This window comes from Oreochromis niloticus, linkage group LG18 (genome assembly GCF_001858045.2).
Source record: "Oreochromis niloticus isolate F11D_XX linkage group LG18, O_niloticus_UMD_NMBU, whole genome shotgun sequence".
In the NCBI taxonomy this organism is placed as follows: Eukaryota; Metazoa; Chordata; class Actinopteri; order Cichliformes; family Cichlidae; genus Oreochromis; species Oreochromis niloticus.
The window spans coordinates 32,619,496-32,642,627 of NC_031982.2; the positions used below are offsets into that span (position 1 = coordinate 32,619,496).

The 23,132-nt window shown below is 42.4% G+C and overlaps 1 protein-coding gene and 2 long non-coding RNA genes across 6 annotated transcripts in view; 1 reads left to right on the top strand and 2 right to left on the bottom strand.

Annotated features, from left to right (window-relative positions):
• Window positions 1-508: 508 nt before the first annotated feature.
• On the bottom strand, window positions 509-6,703 carry LOC106098788 (uncharacterized). Of its 3 annotated transcripts, none has more exons than XR_003214947.1 (5): window positions 4,285-4,370; window positions 3,918-4,163; window positions 3,700-3,798; window positions 3,028-3,570; window positions 509-2,595 (listed from the first exon to the last, which is right to left on the bottom strand). It is a non-coding gene; the product is annotated as an uncharacterized LOC106098788 (long non-coding RNA). The 3 variants fall into 3 exon arrangements; XR_003214946.1 differs by having other exon boundaries at window positions 3,892-4,163; XR_003214948.1 differs by lacking the exons at window positions 3,918-4,163; window positions 4,285-4,370 and adding an exon at window positions 6,568-6,703.
• A 1,417-nt stretch (window positions 6,704-8,120) lies between these two features.
• The window catches only part of adcy8 (adenylate cyclase 8 (brain)), a 137,309-nt gene continuing 122,297 nt past the window's right edge, over window positions 8,121-23,132 (bottom strand). For both annotated transcript variants that reach the window (XM_003452796.5, XM_005457675.4), the window contains 4 exons: window positions 17,574-17,720; window positions 14,478-14,570; window positions 13,768-13,882; window positions 8,121-13,090 (listed from right to left, as the gene is read on the bottom strand). In XM_003452796.5, the coding sequence (XP_003452844.1) occupies window positions 12,591-13,090; window positions 13,768-13,882; window positions 14,478-14,570; window positions 17,574-17,720 (855 nt within the window). In that variant the 3' untranslated portion in view covers window positions 8,121-12,590. The remainder of the gene's footprint in view (window positions 13,091-13,767; window positions 13,883-14,477; window positions 14,571-17,573; window positions 17,721-23,132) is intronic.
• On the top strand, window positions 18,751-23,072 carry LOC112842905 (uncharacterized). Its single transcript, XR_003214949.1, has 3 exons — window positions 18,751-18,859; window positions 22,163-22,747; window positions 22,986-23,072. It is a non-coding gene; the product is annotated as an uncharacterized LOC112842905 (long non-coding RNA).

Sequence of the window (23,132 nt, forward strand, 5' to 3'; positions counted from 1 at the left end):
TGTTTTTTCGGCCTTTAGTAAAATGGCTTGTTTTTTGTTAAACCTTATTCCTGCCTCAAAAAGACCCAAATGCAGACGCTCAAATAAATGCAGGGTCTGCCACCGCAGACCTGCAACAATTAGCTTGATGACCCGGAAGCTTCATTCACATTTTTTGCGGTCTGTGGTTAAGGATTAAAGTTAAAGGTGGTGTAGCTCCATCCATTAACACCTCAAATTGAAATGTATTTGTCACGTACACAATCATACACAGTATGACATGCAGTCCTTTAAAATACAAGAATAACCTAAAGTTAAAAATTACAAATCAAAATTTAAAAGCTGTGCAGATCGACAGTGAACAGTCCAAAATGGTTATGAAGCATATTATTGAAGTACATTATTTTTTTGTGCATGTACAGTGATGTGATATGAGAGAGACCACATCAGAGTACATTATCATTGTTGTTATTAAGTGTATGTGCAATGGGCATGTAGAGCTGTGTGTAGCTTTCTGACCCAGGACGCTGTAGTCTTTGTTCTTGTTAGATATCGGTTACCTGCCCAGAAATTATGAAAACAACGACCAACATCATCATTTATTCAACAATTATGTTCATCTGATGAACAACATTGACTCTTTGAGATCTGTCCTTGGAGAGAAAAGTAAAAAAAATATATAAAAATCACTTAGCACTTTTTCCGCTGCTCTCCCATCGATCCATTAAAACAATATTTTGGGGGACCACGAGAGCTCACCTATAGTTGTGCCTCTACACCAAGGCTACTGCGGGGCCTGGGTTGGAGTCCATCTCAGTCCATTTCCTGCATGTTATTCCCACCACTCTCTTCATAATAACCTGATTCATAAAAGATTTTTAAAAATTAATAATAGACCGTCAGTGCAGTCCTGATTATGGGTTACTCATGTTGTGTACTCTTTAAACACCTCGTGTACCATGTGAAGCCAAGCTGGAGTGTTTTTCCTCTGGAACAGTTCATACTAAAGTATCAGCTGGAATTTTAACCAGTCAGTATCGACTAAAGCCCACAGGAAAGTAGATTTTAGTACCACGGTGGTTGTGTTTGGTCGAGACCTCCGAGAGCTGAAAACAGGCTAAAACTCGAAAGGAGGTCCGCTCTTGTTTTGACCTCTGACCCCCCCCTGAAGCTAAAGCCGTCTGGATAATGAAATCCGTTGTCCATCCATTAGCCGCTGTATCGATGTGGTTTGCTCCTGAAAACCTTGTGATAGATTTTGAACCAAGAAAAAAAAGTTTCCACAATGCTCTTTTTAAAAAAACAAATACAAATAATGTTCAGCGCTGGCGTTACTGGTGCAGAACAACTAAACTAAAGAAAGCTCTGTTATCAAACTGTTTGCATTAAAATGAACGCTAGAGGCAAAAGTCTGATTTTCTTGTTCTGAGCTAATTAATTTACTGTCATAACTCTGACTTTTATTTTCCTTGGAGTGTCTTTTGATGAAAAAAAATCTGCTTTTAATGTAGTCTGGAACATCAAACTCCTGCCTTAGGCAATCAAATTTTCCTCAAATGTTTCTTATTTTTAATATTCAGAAACAATAACAACACTCCCACCAGCAGGCAGGGAAACAACACGTGTAGGCCTGTGTGCTTACCGGTCTATTTTAGGCAAAATAAGGGTAATGACTTGATCAGCTGCTTCACTGAGGATCAAATCAGAAACAACCTGATGCTAAATCAATAACAACCAATTTGTAATTGAATGTTGAGGTGTTCTGAAAATATGTAAATCCAGTTCATGACAGCAGACCTGCTTGAAGCTGTTGATCAGCTCACATCACTTCATTTTTTAATATAAACACTGATTAAGTTAATCATTAATGTTATAATTTGTGCCATACATTGGTTCAAGAATTAATCAGGGATAGCCTCAGAGAGAAAGCGGTCACTGTGCAGTTTGAGATTTATTAAATAATTATAAGGATTCAATATTGTATTCATACAATATTGATATAAAAAGTGAGTGCCCACCTTTTGCTTGAGGAATTTGTCAGGGGAATTTAGGAAGCAGACATATAAACACACAGCTACAAAAGCAGTAATCATGCACACACTCCGGTCTTGGTAAAGATCGGATACAATAACATCAACTAAGAGGCATCCAGGGCAGATCCTAGTGAGATGCCCCAAAAACCTCAACTAGCTTCCTTTGATACGGAGGAATAACAGCTCTGCTCTGCACCCCTCTCAGATGGCAGAGCTCCTCACTCCTCTCTAACGCTGAGCCCAGACGACCTTTAGAGGAAACACATTTCTGCTGCTTGTATCTGCAGTCTCGTTCTTTTGGCCAGAGCTGATGACCACAGGTGAAGGTGGGAATATAAACAGACCTGAAAATCAACAGGTTTGCTTTCACACTCAGTTTCTTTTCATCATGACAGAACGGGACAGCATCTGCACCATCTGAAGCAGCACCAATCCATCTGGAAGTCCACCTCCCGCTCCCTCCTTCCCTCTTTCACTCCTGAACAGAACCCGGGATACTTGAGGCAGCAGCTCATTGTTATTCCAGAGTGGACACACCACACTTTTCTGAGTGGGAACCGTGGTGTCAGACTTGGTGTCAGAACTGTGCACAAGAAAACACAACCTCAAGTTGTCACATTTGTCACATTTTAATGCCTGTGTTAAAACACTATGATACCTTTGCACAGCACTAAAAATATGAGACATTAATAACATCACCTCATTGAGCATCAGGTGGGCCAAACTGGACCCTTTGGAGGGCCGGTTCTAGTCCCTGAACCACATGTTTGACACCCCCATTTAGCTTGACACTCAGCTTTTGCAACAAACTTGTGTACACACAAACACACACACACACACACACACACACACACACACACACACACACACTTCACTGTGCCCCTGTCACCATAGCAACTCCATTCTCCACATCTCTGCTTCTCCCCTTGTTCCCTCCTCCTCCTCCTCCATGTCAAACAGAAAATCCATACGGGGGAGGGAAATGAGAGAAACAATCAATTTGTCCTGAACTCACCGCGCTCGTGTTCCTCACTGTCGTGGTGACCAGATGCTCCGAGTCGTTCCCGTTTGATTTAACAATCCATTCGTCGGCGATGTCTCTGTGGCAACACTCATTTGTGGCAGAAAGTAGAGTGGGAAAGGAGATTTCATGATGCAACGATTTTTAACATCTAAGATGATTAAAAGAGTTTATTAGTTTCCGTGCTGTCGCCGTAATGAATCTGCTGATTTTCCTGAAGCAGTTTGTGGGTGAATATTACACCAAATTAAGCTGCATAGCTTCAGCTGCTATCATCACCTTTCAGTCGTGATGCTGCTGCCAGTTGGTTGTGCAAACATCTTAGCAGAGATTAAACTTACAAATTTTACTAGAGGTTACAGACTGATCTGTGCAGGGCTTCATTTATTGAAAAGATAAAAGCTTTAAGATTTTAAGCTTGCACTTCTAACCACATTATTTTTGAGCTGCCCACACATGACACTTAAATCTGTGTCTTGGTGGCTCCTAGAATTTTGACACAACCAAGAAGATCTGTTTTTGGTCTCTTCCTGGCCCCTAGTGGTTAAAAATGATAAAAACAAAAATCACTTCAAAGCAAAGAAGCATTAGAGCTATAAAAGACTTTTAAACAGACTTGGAACAGACACAGTTCTCAATCCACACTATTGTATCGTGCCATGTTACCTTTGTGGTGCTGATAAAGCCTGGCCAAAGCACACGAATGTGGTTAAAGCAAATTAGTGTGTGGAAGCGATCGCAAACATGTACCATTGGGAGAAACTTCTGCAGGAGAAACAAAGAAGCAAGGGAAAATGAAAATCACACAGACTTGTGTTTGTTTTATAAATGTGAGGAAAAGCCTGGGGGAGAAGCAACCTGGCTACTGTGGTTAGCAGGGTCACCTCACAGTGAAAAGGTCCTGGGTTTGAATCCAGCCTGGAGCCTTTTCTCTGTGCGGATTCATTCCAGCTTCCTCCCACAATCCAAAGGCATGCGTGGGGTTTGGCTAACTGGTGATTTGAGTTGCCTGTAGGTATGAGTGTGAATGGCTGTCTGTCTTTATGAGTTAGCCCTGTGACAGACTGGCAGCCTGTCCAGGGTGCACCCTGTCTCTTGCCCCGTGACACCTGAGATCGGCTCCAGCACCCCTGAGATCATGAATTGGATAGAAAATTCAGCTGTGTGTAATAAACATAACAATCATCTTTGCACTGTGTTCAGCCAGTGTTACTGAGGACCAGAAACACGTGGGGCTCAGTAATAGCACACCTCACTGCTCCACGCATTGAGCTGTCCTTCTATCCCAGGGGTGGGCAATCTCAGTCCACGAGGGCCGGTGTCCCTGCAGGTTTTAGATGTGTCCTCGAACCAACACAGCTGATTTAAATGGCTAAATTAGCTCCTCAACATGTCCTGAAGTTCTCCAGAGGCCTGGTAACGAACTAATCATGTGATTCAGGTGTGTTGACCCAAGGTGAGATCTAAAACCTGCAGGGACACCGGCCCTCGTGGACTGAGATTGCCCACCCCTGTTCTATCCTGATAGCCGGAGGCGACTCTGATTGGAAAAAGAAAAGTTTCACTGCAGAGAAATCAATGAGAAAATAAATCCACCATTCACTTAAAACACTTTCCTGATTAGTTTGTGTCTCTGTTGCTAGCTTCAGCTCTTATTGTAATAAGACAACAGGGTGATTATTTTATAAATTGAGGTCCTCACACCTTACAGGGGATGCTTTAGAGCAGGGGTGGAGAACTCCAGGCCTCGAGGGCCGGTGTCCTGCAGGTTTTAGATCTCACCCTGGGTCAACACACCTGAATCACATGAGTAGTTCATTACCAGGCCTCTGGAGAACTTCAAGACATGTTGAGGAGGTCATTTATCCATTTAAATCAGCTGTGATGGATCAAGTAAACATCTAAAACCTGCAGGGACACCGGCCCTCGTGGACTGGGATTGGGGACCCCTGGTTTATATCTTTAGCTTCTTTAAACTTGGCTCTGAGGGTCTTCACTTTCCTCTGACACTGTAGCCACGTTTGCCTGTGCCCTCGTTCAACCATTTCTCTGGCAATGCACTCGAACACAGCCCGGTTACGATATGATCGTGGCACGGTGGTTAGCACTATTGCCGCACAGCAAGAAGGTCCTGAGTTCAATTCCACCATCAGGCCAGGGTCTTTCTGTGTGGAGTTTGCATGTTCTCCCCGTGTTTGCGTGGGTTCCCTCTGGGTACTCCGGCTTCCTCCCACCATCCAAAGACATGCAGCTTGTGGGGATAGGTTAATTGGATAATCCAAATTGTCACTAGGTGTGAATGGTTGTCTGTCCCTGTGTGTTAGCCCTGCGACAGACTGGCGACCTGTCCAGGGTGTACCCCGCCTCTCGCCCTATGACAGCTGGGATAGGCTCCAGCGCCCCCCGCGACCCTGAAAAGGATAAGCGGAAGCGAATGGATGGATGGAGAATTGTCTCCCCATATGCTAATCAAGTCCAAAGCCTCAGTTTCTATCCAGTGGCTCGCTCCGTCTCCAGTTTCCGCCGCCATGCTTTCTCGTTTGTCTTCTCCAGCGCTGATAATTGGCGTCTGTCCTGTGTCAGTGACGTAAAAGACGGATTTAATGTGACATGACCGTTCAAACAGCAGTCGCTTTCTAAAACATCAGATATGTATCAGATTCAGTACCACATATGAAAGTGACCTATATCGGGTTTGTGCTGTTCACACTGTCATACCATGATCGGATATGGGTCGCATAGGGTCAAAAAAGTCGAATTTGATGCACTTTCGCCTGCAGTGTGAACGTAGCCTTAGATGGTAACGGTTTGAAAGCTCAGCTTTAGCCTTTGCAATCCAACCCAATATTGGGTTGTGCAATCCTGTAGTCAAGCTAGCTATGTCTGTCTTTTATGTACAGCATATGCTTAAAGCATGAATTTCTTTTTCAAAAGTTTAATTAATGGTTTTAGAAAAATCATAGATTTTTTAAATGTAGGGTTTTTTTAAACTTCAGTTATTTAAAGCACTTCAAACTCCAGTTTCAAGCCCTGACTGGTTTCTTGTTCCTCACATATCAGCAGGCAGGGATGAGGAAGAAGAGATGAAATCTTTCTGCAGCCACACAATCAGGAAGTGTGTGTTTAAGGCTGATTCAGTCGGTCTGGGTATATACCGCCATCAAGTGGATGTTTCTGCAAACTGCAGGATGCCTGTGATTTGGTCCTGAACCCATTTCCACCACATGTGCACAGAGAAGGACACCGTCAGAGTTTCCTTTAGTTAGCAGTTTGCTCTCTTGTCTGCTTCTTCACATTCATGTCCGATATCAGAACTTATTTATTCACCAGAAAATCGTGTTACACAAATGAAGATTAACACATGGAGAATAATCATCAGTTTCCTAAAATTACACCAAAGACGGTAAATCTGAGATGTCTCTGTATGTCAGCTCCTTGATGGCACTTGTCTGGATCCAGGGACTAAATACAGGACTGATTGTTGCATGTGGAGGATATTTTTGGATGAAAGCAGACCGCTTCTTTTTTACCCACTCATTTATTTGTTCCTTGTTACACTTGAGTACAGGACAGCACAAAGCCACAAACATGTGCAGGCTCAGCGCTGTCACGTTAGGAGGTGAAAGATGAGGGTGAAAGCTTGTGGAGGGCAAAACAGCGGCAGGTGGGAAAGGGCTTCTATAAATCCACAGCGATGGTTGGAAAATGAGGAACAGGTGAGTGAGTGGGTGTGGGGAGTCAGCTGAATCTTGATCACCTAACAAGCTGCGCTAATGAGATCATTGAAAACACCTTCTTACTTACCAGTGTGCTGAGGTTTCTGTCCCAGAGCCACTTTCTCGTTAACGTTTCCTACATTTTGTGAGTGTGCAGGCCTTTGGACAGTGTCGTTTTGAAGACTTTAATTCTCCCTGCTAGAGTAAAACATCAAAGAGCTGCTCTTACATCCTGTTGATGTTTGGTATTTGTGTTAAAACAGGAACAGTAAAGCATCCTTCCTGTGTCTGAACAGAGCAGACGATCAGCTCTGATTCAGATCATCGACCATGAGCTGAGCTCAGCCGGGGTCCAGATGGTTTGGGATTGTGCAGCAGGTGTCTGGCTTCGCTTCCAACTTCTTCACTTCACGCTTGTCAGATGTGAAGAGAAGGAAGAATTCATCAAAACCTTTTTAATCAAGAAGATAAAAAGATGTGGAAATGGATTCGGATACTTTTTAACCTGCCTGTACTTCTGGAGACGCACTGAACGGCCCAACATCAGCATTCAAAAGATGGGACGGGTCTCACATAAACACTTTAGGGTTAGGATAATAGAGCTTACACTTTTACAAAAATAAATAGCAACTGGTTGACATTACAAAAAATTAGACGCTTTAAACAAGATGGAACACAAGCCCACAAAGTAACGTAAAATGAGATTAGTTCCTCTTCCGGTCCGTTATTTTCTCCTCCTGATGGAGAGACGAACCAGTCTAACTTCTGCCTTTAAGTCAGTTTAATTAATTAGTTAATCCTACAGGCTGGCAATAAGACAACACTCAAACGTTGAATTTATTCAGATTGTTTTAATAAAATGCATAATCTGTAATTATAGAGTGCTTTTCTAAACCCACATTACAAAGTGCTTCACAGAAGAAAACGACCTCGTAACACACGGATGTTGCTTTGAATTACATGACGGTGTTGTGGTCTGTCCTTTCAGAAATGATGGTTTGGTGTATCCTCTGCTAAGAGGTGACACAGGGAGGACTGAAGCACTTTTCCTTTTCATTCAACCAGCTACATCATAGGAAGTTACACAAAAACCTCTGAGACATTTCCCTCAGTTAGAAATAATGAATACTAATGACTCGATGACAACCACTGACTAACCTTTGTGCTTGGCTTTGTGCAACGAATGTAGACATATGTCTGAAGTGCACTTGGTTTAACTAATCCTCAGTCAAAGCTCATCTGTGTAAAAACCAGATGTTGCTAAATAATCAGCACCACAAACCTTTGAAATACTACTTTGATTTTAGTGTATCTAAACCGTCTCTTATGGGAAGCCATGGAAACGGGACAAAAAGGCAACCAGACACATGGTTTGTATAAAAAATTAGACCCCTTTTTATTGTGTTCTCATATATAAAAGAAATACAAAAAAGAAACATCGACACCGGGCGAGGGTCAGAGCAGGGCAGGGTTTTTAGGCGGGGATGGTTTGGGAGTCAGGTGACATGAAAAAGGGGAAATGACAGGAGGAACATCAGACAGTCCGAGGGGATCGGTCAAACGGATATCGAACAGGTGAGGGTGGATGAGTCTCCCTCCCTCCTTCCTTCCCACCTCAACCACAACCAACTCCTACTCTTCTCCTTCTCCTCCAAAGAGAACTTTCAGTTCTTCAAACATGCATCAAAAGCGGAGATGTTCAGGAGCCAGAAATGATCTCACTGGTTGAGTTAACCCAAAGTGGGAGGGGCCAGAGATTTTCTTTTTCTTTTTCTGAGCACATTTGGGCTACCTGGTAAACCTAGAACAATGAAAAGAAGTCACTGTGGTGAAAACATGTAAGTGACTTTCATTCATTTTTACATGACATTCATGATGTTGAAAGGTCAGCAGGCTCGTTCACCACAGCCTGAATATAATCCAGTTAGCCTCAATGCTAATGCCCAATGCTTTAGAATTGAGCAAGAGCCTCAGTGCTAATTCCAATGATCACCTCAGAGATTAGCAAGCTTTTTCCACCTCTCTTTGGCTGCAGACCTGTGAACCTCTTGGTTGCGCGCCTGCTTTTCTGTGTACATTCAGTGTTTTGCACCAAAATGCGTTGTGTGTATCCTGAAGATCTAAAAGACTTTCTGAGTGCCATTTATTCCTCTTTAAAACACTGGCAAAGTTTTAAAGCCAAGTGCATCTGAAAAATGAACCGAAGCTAATATACCAAAACCAGCAATTCCTTTAATGACCACTCGAGGCTGTCTTCAAAGGTGAGTCAGTCTCCATACAGGAAAAATCAAAACATTTACATGTTTATAACCTGGTTTAAAAAAAGAAGAAAAAAAAGATTTTCACCTTTATATTATCAATTTTTATAGTTTAATCATTTAAATTATTAGTATAGATTTACTTTAATGGCTGGCCTAGTTTATCTGCTGACTTTTTTAAAGCTTTTTTTCATCCCTTTGACACCATTCTTGTTTTGAGTGGACAAACCCTTATTTTGAAAAATCAGCTGTAGCTAACCAGCTAGCAATCGGCCTGTTCACGTCTTGTGTTTCCCGTGCTGGCACTCACTGGACAGGTTTCTGTTGAAAGACTTTTGTCCTGCAGTCAGGCTGACTCGAACCACCGCTCCACTGCAGCTGGCGATGGCAGTGATGGAGTCTTTCTTCTGATCTGGAAAGCTGCTGTGAGCTACGGGGTTGCCTTTACCAGGACCTGCAGCAGGTGGGGAACCATTCATGTGCCCAGTTCATCGAAGCTGCAGAGCACAAGGACTACTGTAAAATTTAACTCATTACTAGGGGTATGACCAGACTTGTTAACAAGTCAAACTCCAGTACAGCCAGTGGATGCTAACCAGGCTACAGTAGCTTCTGTTCGATTGAAACTTTCCACCCTGCATTCTTCACATCCAAACATGGTCATATCTGGCTTTTAAAAAATAAAAACAGATGTTGATGAAAGCTAAACTTCAGAATTAACAAACCACTGGGTGACACTCTGGTAGCTACGCCAGTCCTGTATTTACAATCAAAGTTGGAACCTTGCAGAGTGCACATTTGCTGCAGAGCTTACTCTTTGGGGGTCAGGGCTTTTCTTCGTGCATAACTGTCACATGTAGACCAGTATGAGAGTGTAAAGCCTTCAGCAGGTATTACATAACCTGAAAAGGTGAATTTACTAAGTAGGGGTAGGTGATATAGTTTCAAAATTTCATTGACATTTTAAGAAAATCTGCAACTTTTGATGTTATAGGGAATAAAATGCTGAATGTTGAGCCTCGAGGCGACTGTTGTTGTGATTTGGCACTATATAAATAAAACTGAGTTGCTGCAAGCAGCAGCATTTATAGGTGTAAGTAAACAAAGAGCATTTTCAGTCCTTCTTTTCCAACGAGCTGCTGTCACTGATGACTCGCTACCACATGCTACTGCTAGCACAGATGCTAGCAGCAGCGTTTTAGTGCGATAGTAGTGCCAGAATAAGTGAAACCTAAGCACAAAAGTAGCCTAGGTCATGCATTCCCCGGAAATTTTAATCCATCCATCCATCTTCTTCTGCTTATCCGGAGCCCAGTCGTGGGGGCAGCAGCCTTAGCAGAGAAGCCCAGACCTCCCTCTCCACGGCCACCTCTGCCAGCTTATCCGGGGGAAACCCAAAGGTCTCCTCCCGGTCAGATATGCCCCGACCACCTCAACTGGCTCCTTTCGATGTGGAGGAGCAGCGGCTCTACTCTGAGCCCCTTCCGGATGGCTGAACTTCTCACCCTTGGAAGACCCAAGGGTGACTCCCTCAGAAGTACAAGACCAAGGGAACAGTTCACCCTGGCAGAGATAGGGTTACCGGGGCCTCTCCCTGGAGCCAGGGGGGTGTCCGAGTGCGAGCATCTGGTGGCTGGGCCTTAGTCCATGGGGCCCGGCCGGGCACAGCCCAAAAAAGGGACATGGGCCCATCCTCCTGCAGGCCCACCACCCGCAGGAGGTGCCGTAGGGGTCGGGTGCAATGTGTGCCGGGCACCGTCCCGGAGCGAAGGCCCTGGCGGGCTGATCTTCGACTACCAAGACTAGCAATTGTGACATTAAAAATTTTAAATCAAAGTAAATGCTCAACACTTTAGTTAAACAACAACTAAAGTAAGTCCACCTTGTAAGTGGAGCCACACAGCATTTCCATATAAAACTCAAACATATTTTCTACACAGGATGTTGTATTTTTAGTCAAACTTTTAAACCAGTTCAGGAACTTCCATCCATTTTCTCTTCCTGCCATATGAAGTGTAACTAGCAAGTGCTCCAGTGACACTCGCTCACACGTCATCAGCTGCTAGCATCCTCTCCTTCGTAGCCTGGTTGTGCTGGATGGTGTGATTTTTCCTCACATGGCGAAACAAGTTTGTTGTTTCCACCTTTAGCAGGAACTGTTTTTCTTTGCAAATATTTTGCTGTAAAATTATTCGTACTTTGTAAAGTAATGTGTTTTGTTGGACATTGTGCGGTTCTCGCCCTCAGACATACCTGGGCTTGTTTCATTATTGCACACTCTGCGTAAAGTAAACGCATGGCGTTGCTATAGCAATGATGCAGTGATATGACATTTTTATATCACGTGAAAATTGATAGCGGTAGTATCTTGGACAAGAAAATAAAGAAAAACCCCATCAGTAAGACTCATGCACAAACGAGCCAAGACTTCGTGACCGCTCACATAGTGCAGTTTGCTTTATAACCATTTCAAAGGCTTTAACCACAAATGTCAGTGAATTAAGCAAGACCTAGTTCTGATTCATCTTCTTTAGGGTTTCCACTGGTGTACTCCAAGCCTTGAATTGACACCAGTTCAGCCGTTAAGTTAGCTAATGTGTCTTACTAGTCTGCCTCTATTTATTATTTTTCTACATCTTAACTATGACAAAGTTTAAAAGAACATCGCTTCATTACCTTCAGCTGTTCAGATTTTATGAGTGTGCTAATGTTCACGGCAGGTTAATTCAGTCCTCGCTGTATTGGAAAGAAGTCTGGATCTCCTGCTTTTACAGCTGGATTGTGTGATATAAATGTGTAGAGGGGCAAAAATCATGACACAGTGAACTGAAAGTGCTCGCGGTGACTCAACTACTAAAATTCAGACCCATCCAAACTCAGTGCAACAAATTTAACACTTTTAAAATGTGCATGAAATAATTTTTAACTTCTCTGAAGGGTGGATGTTGGAGGAGAATATCAGAAACTCCACTGAACACACCTGCTGTATCCTGGTTGACCTCTTCTCCTTGATATTACGTGGTGTTGCACGGCAAACGGAAGGTATTTATATTTTATGGTATTTATTTGCATCTCCTGAAAGACTATTTCAGATTAAAATGAGCTGCTTTCATCTCAGTTTCCTTAAAACAAGCTCCTCATTGAAGTTTTCCAACCAGTAACACTAAAGACTAAACAATTAGTAGATTTAAACCTTAACGAGCCGTGTTCAGTTTATTTTAGCACTGAAGCCTGTCCTTCTTGTTCACTCTTGGTGCATTTTTTGATTTCTGGGAGATAAGATGACATTCCTGATTTGAATCCTGCCTACGTAGCTCTTATTAACAGGTTGTTTTTTTTTGTCCAGTTCACAAAACAGCCTTTATTCAATACAACATAAACTTACAATTCAGGACCTGAAAGCAGCTTAAACTGCAACAGCTCCTCAAGGACTTTTGTTTTTTGTGTTTTTTTGCGAACATGCTAGAAAGAAATGTTCTTTAGCTCCGCCCACTTAGGTTTAACTCAACCACTGGGACTATTTCAGGCTGACAAGCAGCCCTGCCTCTGAGAGATCTGTGGAACTGAAACTCCAGTCTACTCTTCAGGACAGCTCAGTTTTATCAGCTGCTTCAGCGTGATGGCCCCCTCCCACCTCGGAGCCACCGTGTGCTAACAACGTCCTCCGGTTGTAGTGGTGGTGGCCCTTCATGATGCCCGAGTTGTTGTTCTCGTTGAGGATTTGCTTTTGCTTCTGCCGGTTGAGCGACTGCACCAGGCCGAGCACCACGGCCGCCAGCGAGTACTGGCCGGTGATTTTGCGGGGCTGCAGAATGAGCGGGTTGGGCTGCACGCGGCCCAGCAAGAAGTGCGTTCGGATCTTGCCCTCCTGCTCACTGATGCCCTTCACGTAGATCTCGCCGCGGTACTCGAAAGCGAAGCCGCGCTCCTTCAGGATCAGGTAGGTCTCCTCGGGAACCTGGATCTTGCCGCTCACGCCGGTGCTGTCCATCCGGCTGGCCAGATTCACCGTCTTCCCCCAGATGTCGTACTGAGGCTTCTTGGCACCGATCACGCCTGCCACCACCGAGCCGTGAGTCATCCCTGCCAAAAACACACAAGACCAGCTGTTAGGGGGTGACAACCATTTTTTATTAAAAACAAAAAAAATGGGTCTTCTTGCTTTTGTTTTCATTTTTAATTATGCAAATCTGGATGTGCTAAAAACTGCAGTTCCTTAAAAGGCCACTTGAGACTCCAAAAGTCAGTGAATCTCCAACTAAACATCCAGCTGTGTGTTTTGTTGTTTTCTCATTTTATTTTGCACTGATTAGCATCTGAGTCTTTGTGTACTTGTTGTTCTGCACTTAAGGACTGAAAGAACCTGAAGAAGTCTGCCGTCGCAATCTGCACTCCTAGATGTTGAGTTTGACTTGAGACAGCTGATCTTTGCTTTTTATTGTCAGAAAGTATATGAAGTCATGTGAAAAACAAGGTAAAACTAAAACTTTTTCTCAGTTTCCTGGATTTCAGGTTGATGCAGTGACACACTGAGAGCATTATTTTCTGTGCTGCAGACACATTAAAAGGTAAAAATGCTTTTTGTTTGCTTTTATTTCTTTCACCTGCACTGCAGAAACTACTACCCACATGTCCTCACACAGCGTTCTGGTGTTTGTCATTGAAAATTAAAACCGAGTCCACTGCACTCTGAGTGTTTAGACTGAGATGATCTCCACAAAATGTTACCCACTTTACTCTTTCGTCATCAAAGCTCTTACCGATCCTCAGCTCAAAGTTGTTGAAGGAGTGCTTGTTAATCTCTTGGATGCTCTCGTTGAGGGCGATGGCAAAGTCTGCCAACGCACACAGGTGACCCCATTTATCTTCACATTGCTGTGGGAGTGAGAGCAGAAGGGTCTGAGTCAGCTGAACATCAGGACCAGCTGGAGGGCAGTCGCATCAGAGATGAACTGTGTCAGAAAACTCTTTTCACTGGCGTGGATACTGAAGCCTTCACTCGAAGGTTTTAGGCACACGATCTAATGCTTCCACTCGAACAGATGCGACTGGCTGGGATCTGTCATTATTTTTATTTATTAGTTTAATTACTTCCACACAGCCTGAAAAGTCCTCTGATATTTTCTAGTACTTCTGCCTCAAAATACAGAATTACAGGAAACAAAATAGTTCACATGTGGTACTGACTCCAGCCATGCTGCAAAACCGTGATTAAACAACCAATTTTCAGCAAAGTTACACTTAACTAGCTAACAGATGGTGCTCTTAGTGTGAGGATCCTAACCAGCATGTTTGGAGAAATGAAACGTCAGAATGTCAGAAATCAGATTCATTAAATCTTCATACCAGTGTCTCTGTGTTTTGAGAAATTATTTTTAAAACCACTTAATTACCTTTTATTTTCATTTCATGTATACAAATTATTTTGTTCATGTAAAGTAAATAAAACAGCCGGCCCCAAGGGTCTCACCTGCTTTTCAGGTGACAGACCAGAGACGGCCATGTAGGTGCTGCCAATCGTCTTGATCTTCTCGATGTCCTGAAATCGGTCCTCACCCAGCAGCTGTAAAGTCAGAGAGACACTTTGAACATTTGTGTTTGCTTTCTTGTCCTTGTAAACATTTTATTTCCGAAGCCACAACAAGTGAAGAGGCTCCAGCTCTGTTAATCCTTCCATCTGCCGCCGCCTGTCATGGATAATGGAGTTTGGGCTCCGTGATGTTTTTTCTCCCAGGAACCTTTTTCGGGGACATAATCGTTCATGTCACTGAGTTAAATTGAATTAAAAAACTGAACTGAACATCGCTGTGTTTCTGCTTTTGCACTATGTGAAGATTAGTTGGGTAAATTACTAAGCTGATGTGGCAACAGCTATTTCTTTATAATGATGTAGCAACCAGGTTTCCTCCTCACTCTGTCAGTCTCCGTCTTTGTCAGAGCTGCTCATGGCTGGTAAACACACAAATCCTCAGCAGGCAGCATTTCATCAAAGTCGATACCTATTCCAGCTTTCTCATTTTGTTTTCCATGGCTTTCCATGCCACTCTACTTTCTGGCAAGTAGCAGTATTTGTTTGCATATTGCAATACTAAATAAAATCACAAATTACAACAAGATCTGAGACATGACTAAATAAAGCACAACGTGTCACCAAACATGAAATGCTCACAGACACAGCGGTTAAAACGAGTTTTTAAACCAAGACGATTTATGGGCAGTGTTGGGGAGTAACAGAATACACGTGCAGGTGTTACGTATTTAAAATACAAAATATGAGTAACTGTATTCTGTTACAGTTACCGTTTAAATAGGTGATAATTAGAATTCAGTTACTTTGATGAAATAAATGGATTACACAGCGGTCTTTTCCTGTTTCATATGTTAGGCTATCCCCTCTCTAATTTTGTTAATTCCACGCATTAGCAGAAACCCAAATAAAACACGCAATAAGAGGCTCTAATGTAAACGTCCTGTTAATGTTGGTGGCGTCAGTTACACAATGGACCCAGAAGCAGCAGTGCACAGGCAGGAATGCTTTTCTTACTTGGAAATTCCGACGCCACTTCACATTTAAAGAAGAAAGGGAAATCTGACCGTGCAATGCGAACTCTGTTTGCCAGCAACCAAGCTGCTCTCAGCGTCAAAAGACTCCAACCTAAAGAAACATCTGGAAATAAGTTCTTTTTTAAACTAACGTTAGCCTACTGCAGCTACTTTGTTTTAGTTGTGGTAGCTACCTGGGTTATGTGCCACTTCAGTATCTTCGATGTACCACGATGTACTAGACTGCAGACTGTTAGACTTGATGGTTAGCATTAGCAACCTGCTAGCTCCAAACAATCACGTGCAGTTCTGAAAGCAGTCTATGAACTAACCTCAGCTAATGCCAGCTAGCAATGTTAGCTTGGTGGTGAGTAGCCTTCAGTAATAGCAATAAATCACTCAGCAATAGTTCATTCATGTAGTTGTAAAAAGCATGATAATATCTCAAGTAATCAAAAGTATTCAGAATACGTTACTCACATTGAGTAACTTAACAGAACACATTACAAACTACATTTTGGGCCATGTATTCTGTAATCTGTAGTGGAAAACATTTTAAAAGTGACCTTCCCAACACTGTATATGGATACTTTATCACTATGAATTTGGGTGTGTCTGGGAGATGATTCAGGTAAGCATTTGTAATGCTTGGAGCCATCGCCGGCTGTCACTCAGAGAAGCTTCATTAAAGAGAGTTAAAATGGATAATATGTCACTGTAACTGAACCCTGACTCTGTAAGCCTTATAAGAAAAATCTCTGGATATATGATGTAATAAGCCAAAAAAAAAAAAAGCTTACATCAATCCAAATCTGACTTTTATTTCTTTTCTGAAAGGTTCCTTGTTGTGGTTGTCTAATCAGAGTTTAACCAACCAGTGCGGAGAGAAGTATCTAAACCAGGGAAAATGAAAACAGTCTAAAGATTAAGCTGATTAAGATTCTGATGGTGGGAACACACAAGTTCCTGTGGATGGAAACAGCGGAAAAGAACAACAACAAAAATGTGGATTTGCTTCTTGCTCACTTTCGCGACATGACATCAAACAAAGAGATTCTCTTTGCAGTCAGCTCATATAAAACTATCATCGTTTTTACAGGAATCTGTTTCTTTTAAACCACAACTCATCGTTGTATCATTGTCTGCTGTGGAAAACAATCAGACTGATGCATAAATCTTACTCACTTCTTTGCTAATTGTCCCCTAAAACGAAGCCATTTATTCTGATCTTGTCATCTGCAGCATGAGCCCCTCTGCCGTGGGCTCATACTGCAAGGTCTGTTCTTGTTTTGAGGGAAAGTGAGTGAGGAGTGTGGCCCGAGGCAGCAGAGAGCGCAGCTGGTGTCTGTCTGTCTCTGCTCTTATTAGGAGACTTTGACATTTTCTGTCAGAGACTTCGGTTCAGAGGCTTGATCAGGGCCACGAGTTCCTGTAGACTTCAACTCTGTCCACAGGGAACCAAAAAGTGCAAAGTTTTGTGAAACTTCTGCAAGCATGCTAACTCACACTGAATCTGACGCATGGAGACTTATTGAGCAGCTCTTTTATCAACTGGTTTCTTCTCATTTAAAGGTTCCTTCTTGCTGTTGCAACAAGGTAACTGTTTCTACAGTTCTGCTTTGGTGGATCAGTCGCAGTAATTCTGTACTTCAGCCTGTTTTGAACTCGTGTAGAAAGTCTGGAGCAGCTGCCACGGAAGCTTAAAAATCCTCCCTGTATCATGAAAGCTAAATCAATACAGGATGAGAGCTAATATCTGGGTTCATATCAGTGGAACCCATAAGCTTTTGTGTATGTGGTGTTTATTTCCTGTGCGGGTGTGTTTCTGTCTGAAATCGGTGCTGGTTGATAACCTGTGCACGTATGTGAGTGTGCTCGTTGTTTCTGGCTTCGGATTAACCCGCTGTGAAGTGATCTGCTTTTCATGAAGAACAGAAGATGCTGACATCAGAGACGGTCCTCTGCATGTTTAAAATGTTTGTCTGAAGCAGAAGTGGGCGCACTTCAAAATCTGCAGTCTCACCTCATCAAAGTCAGCGATGATTTCATTGAGGAGCCTCAGGCACTCGACTCCTTGGTTGTTCATCTCGGTCTGGGAGTAGAAGTCAGCAAAGCCTGGGATGGAGGCAAACATCACGCCCACGGCATCGTAGGACTGCGAGTACAGCTCCTGTGGGTAAACACGTCATGAGTGAGCTCACGGTGTCACGTTTTCTTCAATCAAAAACAAGATAACTTCATTCAGTCACTTGTTTTGTGTCTCTATGGATACTGCTGAATCTTGCATTGGTCAACTTGGCCACGCATTCAAACAATCGTCTGGCTGATAGCTGACATCAGCCAGCTATCACTAAGAACACTTTGGTTAAAGTTCAATCGTTATTCCCTCTGCAGCGATTTAGTTTTAGCTGCGTTCTGAGGCTGGATCCATCTAAAGCTGAGAGGCAGAAACATCAGGAGAGAAGGAGTCACAGAAAGAACAGAACAGGCATCAGTAACAACAGATTTGACAGTAACAAGGTCAGAGGGACTGAGGGGAGGTTGGTTGCAAAGTGGCTTGCAGAGGCAAAAGCAACGTGTAGTTTAAATAGTGTGACATGTGCAACATTTTCCAATGAAGATAACGACTCATCAGCTGATTTGAACCAGCTTGATCTGTGCGGTTTGTGGAGCTGAATAATTGCAGTTAATAGCATTGGGGGCTTCTCTCACTGGTGATGTGACTGTCACTTGATGGTGATGTTCTGGAGGCCTCAGTCCTTCCTGGATTGTCTTGGACCATCAAAATAAACTAAGAGGATACACGTCATATAAAACTTGTACTGTTGTTTGAATGGATGATGTTGGATTATGACATTTTCTCAGATCTGCACTGAGCTCCTTGGATTTTTCCAATAGTCTCTGTGTTGGTGAGTGCTTTCAAATAAAGCCTTTCTGTGTTTCCACAGAGCAGCTGTCAGCTGTAGTCAATCATATCCCTGACAGGAAGTTTGGAGGTAAAACACTTTTTGGAGCTTTCAGCATCAATGAATTAATAATCAAAGCGGATGAATTTGGGCGTGTTTGTTTGAAGAAAAAAACGATTTAAAACGTGCACCGAAAAGCCCGCACAGCAGCAGTCATTACCTTACAGTTTTGTGCATTACACAGTCCTCGTCACTAGGGGGCACTGTTGATACGTGACTGGGCGGGAGGCGTGCTGACATGCAGTAGCATGTCCTCACACGCAGTCACTCTTTGTGCCATTATGGAGGCATTTTAATGATGAGCTAGAAAACATAACGTCCGTCCAGAGTTCAACATTTGGAGGTAATAATTCAGGAGAAGCTGGGTGACTCTCTCTGTCTGTTATCATTTTAATGTAATTACACACTTATAAAAATAAGCCTTTGACTTTATTGTGAAATCATACAAGCTTAATGAGCTCAGTCAAATGTCAGCGCTTCAAAGTGGAACTCAGTAAAAGTCGAACTAATTTAATTGCTCGGTTATTCACGGTGTCTTTTCAGGGCAGCCGGAGCTCCGAGGTTTATTTGGGTTTTACTTTTTCCTGCAAACTAAGCCTCCTTAACATACTTCAGGAGGAGTTTTCTAATAGTAAATAGAAAGATGGGTGACTATTGACTAAAGGCAGTAATGCTCCACCATCAACACTCCTCATCACCTCCAATTAAGTATTCAGTTCACTTTAGTACTTAAACTGGATCATGCATCTGTGATCTGAAGAAAGAAAGACCTTTCTCATCCCACTGAGCAATTTTTAAATTAGATTAAATAAAGAAATAAAAATCTTGATAAGGGTTAAGAATTATAAAATGTATGAGAGCTAAACTGGAATGTAAAACACAAACACAGAGCACAGGGCTGAGGATGATGCTCACGGGCTGTGACAGCAACTCTGACATCATATTTTATACTGTGCATCTCTGGGCGTTTACAGAGGTTTGGGTGATGCACATACATCATAATGTTTTGGATTAGAATAACCTATATTTAGCCAAGTTATGTCAAACCCTGAAGAAATGAAATTTAATTATTTCAGCACAACATGCACTGTGGAGCCAGAGCCGGGCTTTCTTTAGCTTCTTTAACAATCCCTAAAACCCCAGGCAGAGATGGTGGCGATCACATAAGTGGTTATCAATGTTCTTTGTTAACCACGTTTTCTGCTTCAAGGTGTGTGGAATTTCATATAGCTGGGGGGCAATGTTTGCATCATTTCTGTCTTCGATGGAGAGCACTACCTCAGTAAATCATTCAATCATGGAAATTTACAAGTTGATATCTTTCACTTCATCCTCACTGCGAGCTCAGTGCTGTTTACTTCTAAACTTTACACAATACTCAGGAAGACCATTCACGCCTGACGCTGTATTCTCGGTGTACACTCACGTTGAGCCCAACATATTCAAAGCAAGTAAAGAACATTAACATTAAAACAGGCTTTAGCGGTGACACAGCAGCACCATCAGTGTTACGCATTTTGATTTGTCCCTTTCCTGATGCTGCAGTCATCATTTACTTTGAATTGTGCTAAAAATAAAAATAATAAAATAATAACATATCAAATGACTCGCTGTGGGTTCGTGTATGCATTTAGCATTGCACCACCACTCTCTCATACAAATATGGCGACTTATGCCTCCAAAATACAGACAAAAACCCAAATAAAAATGTTAACACTGATTTAAAGCAGAGAGATGTTCCGTCTATCTACAGTTTGTTGTTTGATTATCTCATCGTGATGAGCAGCTACAGTTTAGAATCAAGGTTCCAGGAACCAAGTTCTGCCCGAGCTAAAGATCTGATGTTGATCAGAAACTGTCTTTTATGATTCACTGAAGTCAGATGCAGTAGTTTCTGAGATTACCGCTGTCACACAGAAAGGCCTCCAGGCAAAAGAATTCCAAGCATTATGAACTCGGAGGGCAGCGTGCGGTTAGCCGCATGCTTTAGGACGAGTGCTGGCTGCCCTGGCACTGATGCAGCATGTCTGCTGCCATGATGACATTAAAAAATGGGGGAGTTGTCAGGTGCAGAGATGTTATTTAATACCATCATTTTCTTCTCCTCTTTTTCCTTTGCCATAAATATCTGGATCAAACAATCAGCTTGATGCACAAGTGTCTGTAACAAACAAGTGTCTATGAAAGCACCGTTAACATGACAGTGGTAGTGTTGAAGCAGCAAACCTTTGTTTCTACAGATATGTTTTTCTGTCTTTCCTTGAAGTCACATTTATTCATTTTTCCACTTACTTCCACCTACTCACTTTCCACTCCATTTTCCACTTGGGTCATTATGAAATTTGTGCCGACGCTGACAGTTGTACACTCGAAACGCTTAGAAGACGTTCAAAAACACGTCACAATTTGCGTGACAGCTCTCAGTGTGCTTCCAGAGCCACTCTGCTTTCAAACACTTTGTTGCATTTCAATCATTCACTTCAACTTTGCTTTGGGATCATTTTGGATTCCACATGATTTTCCTCTAAATGTTTCAAAATAAAGGCTTTACTAGAAAACAAAGAATGGTTGCTGTGCACTGAAACACAACATAGTTTTATTATGAAGAACATGTTGAGTTTGTGTTAACAGACAAAAGCAGAGGTCCGAAAAAACTGTATTATGACCACTTAAGCTTATCAAACAGAAGAATTCAGAAATGATCCATGAATTGACGAGAATAAGAAACTAAAAATGTGACGTCAAAATAAAAACGTGACTGAAGCTGTTACTGAACAACAGTTTAACAGATTAAATTCTGCTGAAGTGCCATTCAGTAAGCGACTGAAACACTCAGGAATAAAACCTTCAAAAAAACGAAGCTACCTGGTGGAATAAATGATGCTGAGTTTTAATTGATTCCAAAGATCATCAAAACCTCCTCAGGGGTGTGGGAGCCTATTAATAACCCAGTGCTCTGATATCTAAATCACAGAACAACAAACATCCTGATTAATAATGCAACAAGTGATTAGAAGTCAAACTATTCTAATGGATGCATTTTTAATCGTGTCCTTTTTAATTAGAAGCAGAATGATATCGGCTCTCCTCTCCTGACATTCATAATTCATAGGTTGCTCGACCTTTGGAAGGCAAAGGAACATTGGAGATTTGATAATCAAGGAGGCAAGAGAGGACAATACAGTAATTTGACAGGACTAGTGATAACGGGTGTGTTTGCAGACCGGTGGCATCGAGTATTACTGAGCTGGTGAACGAGAGCGACGGAGAATGGACGACTGGAAGAAGAACAGCATCAAGAAGCTGTTTTGTTGTCACCTCTTCCTGCACTTTAAGCAAAAACACAGATAACCTTAACGTAATAATCTCTGATCGATATATCAACACAGTGGCTTTATCATAAGGGATAGTGTTCAAGTTAAAAAGTGTCAAAGGGAAAAGGAGGGGATTGCGCTGTTTCAGTGACTTCTTCAGCTTCAGGTTACGTTTCAGCTCAATCACACTTTTTCAGTATCTACAAATTAGACATTTTATGCGTGGGTCTATCCCCGATCTTAACGCTAAACCTAAAAATCATATTCTCTGTTATCTTTTTTGGTCAACCGACATCTGATTTCCTGGTTCGTCAATGTTTTTGCTATTCCAGTTAATGCCAACCGTCTCAGGGAAGCCTGGGCCAGTGGACTGGGTTCTTCAATCTCAGATGAGCTTTAGGAGGACGAGGGCCTCTCCAATGTTCAGGGATGCTCCATCAATTCCAGGTAATGGCTGATTCAGTCTAAGGTTCTACGTAGACTTCATTGCCCTAAGACAAAACTCGGCACTGTCTCCCTCTTAGGTGATAAACGTGGTAGTGCAGAAGTATCACTCTCACCTGTTCTGGTCCTGTTCAACCCTAGACAATTTCTGCAGGGCCATTTTTGATTGTTTTTTTTTAACATTTTGGTAGGGACATCCAACTAAACTGCGCCCTGGCCATCTTTGGCTGCTCTGATAGGTTACTTGCATCTCACCAAAGGAAACACGGGGATAGGGACGATTGCTACATAGAGATTAATCTTACAAGAATGGAAATCCCCATCACCTCCTTGTTCCAAAAAGATCCATTGCTGCAAAGGGAAGTCTCTCAGCAGTTCTATGGGCATCTGGAAACCTCTCCTGGACTTGCTCGATGGGCCATAATCTGGAGAATTGCTTCCTGCCACTGTATGCTTGATGTCTGCTTATCAAGGTAATTTTTGCTATTAATCCTTGGCCTTTGTATAACATCTCTCCACCCATTGTTTTTGTTTCTGTGTGTATTTGATTCTTTGTATAAACTATTTTTTTTTTAAAGTGTCAAAGGAACACTGAAATGCCTTGCTCTGGCTCAGAGCTGATTAACAACATTCAGGTAGAACAGTTAGTTTAAGGACTGAACTCAGACTTTTTCATCAACATGAGGATTTGATTTCATTTGTTCTGCACAGCTGATGATCACCTCCAAGAAAAATGAAGCCAACAATGGAGTGCCCAAAGCTGCACTTCCTCCTGTGGCCACTCAAATGGTAAATGGACTGATTCTTATAGAGCCCTTTTCTACTCTCCCAGAGTACTCAAAGCACTCTATACAACAT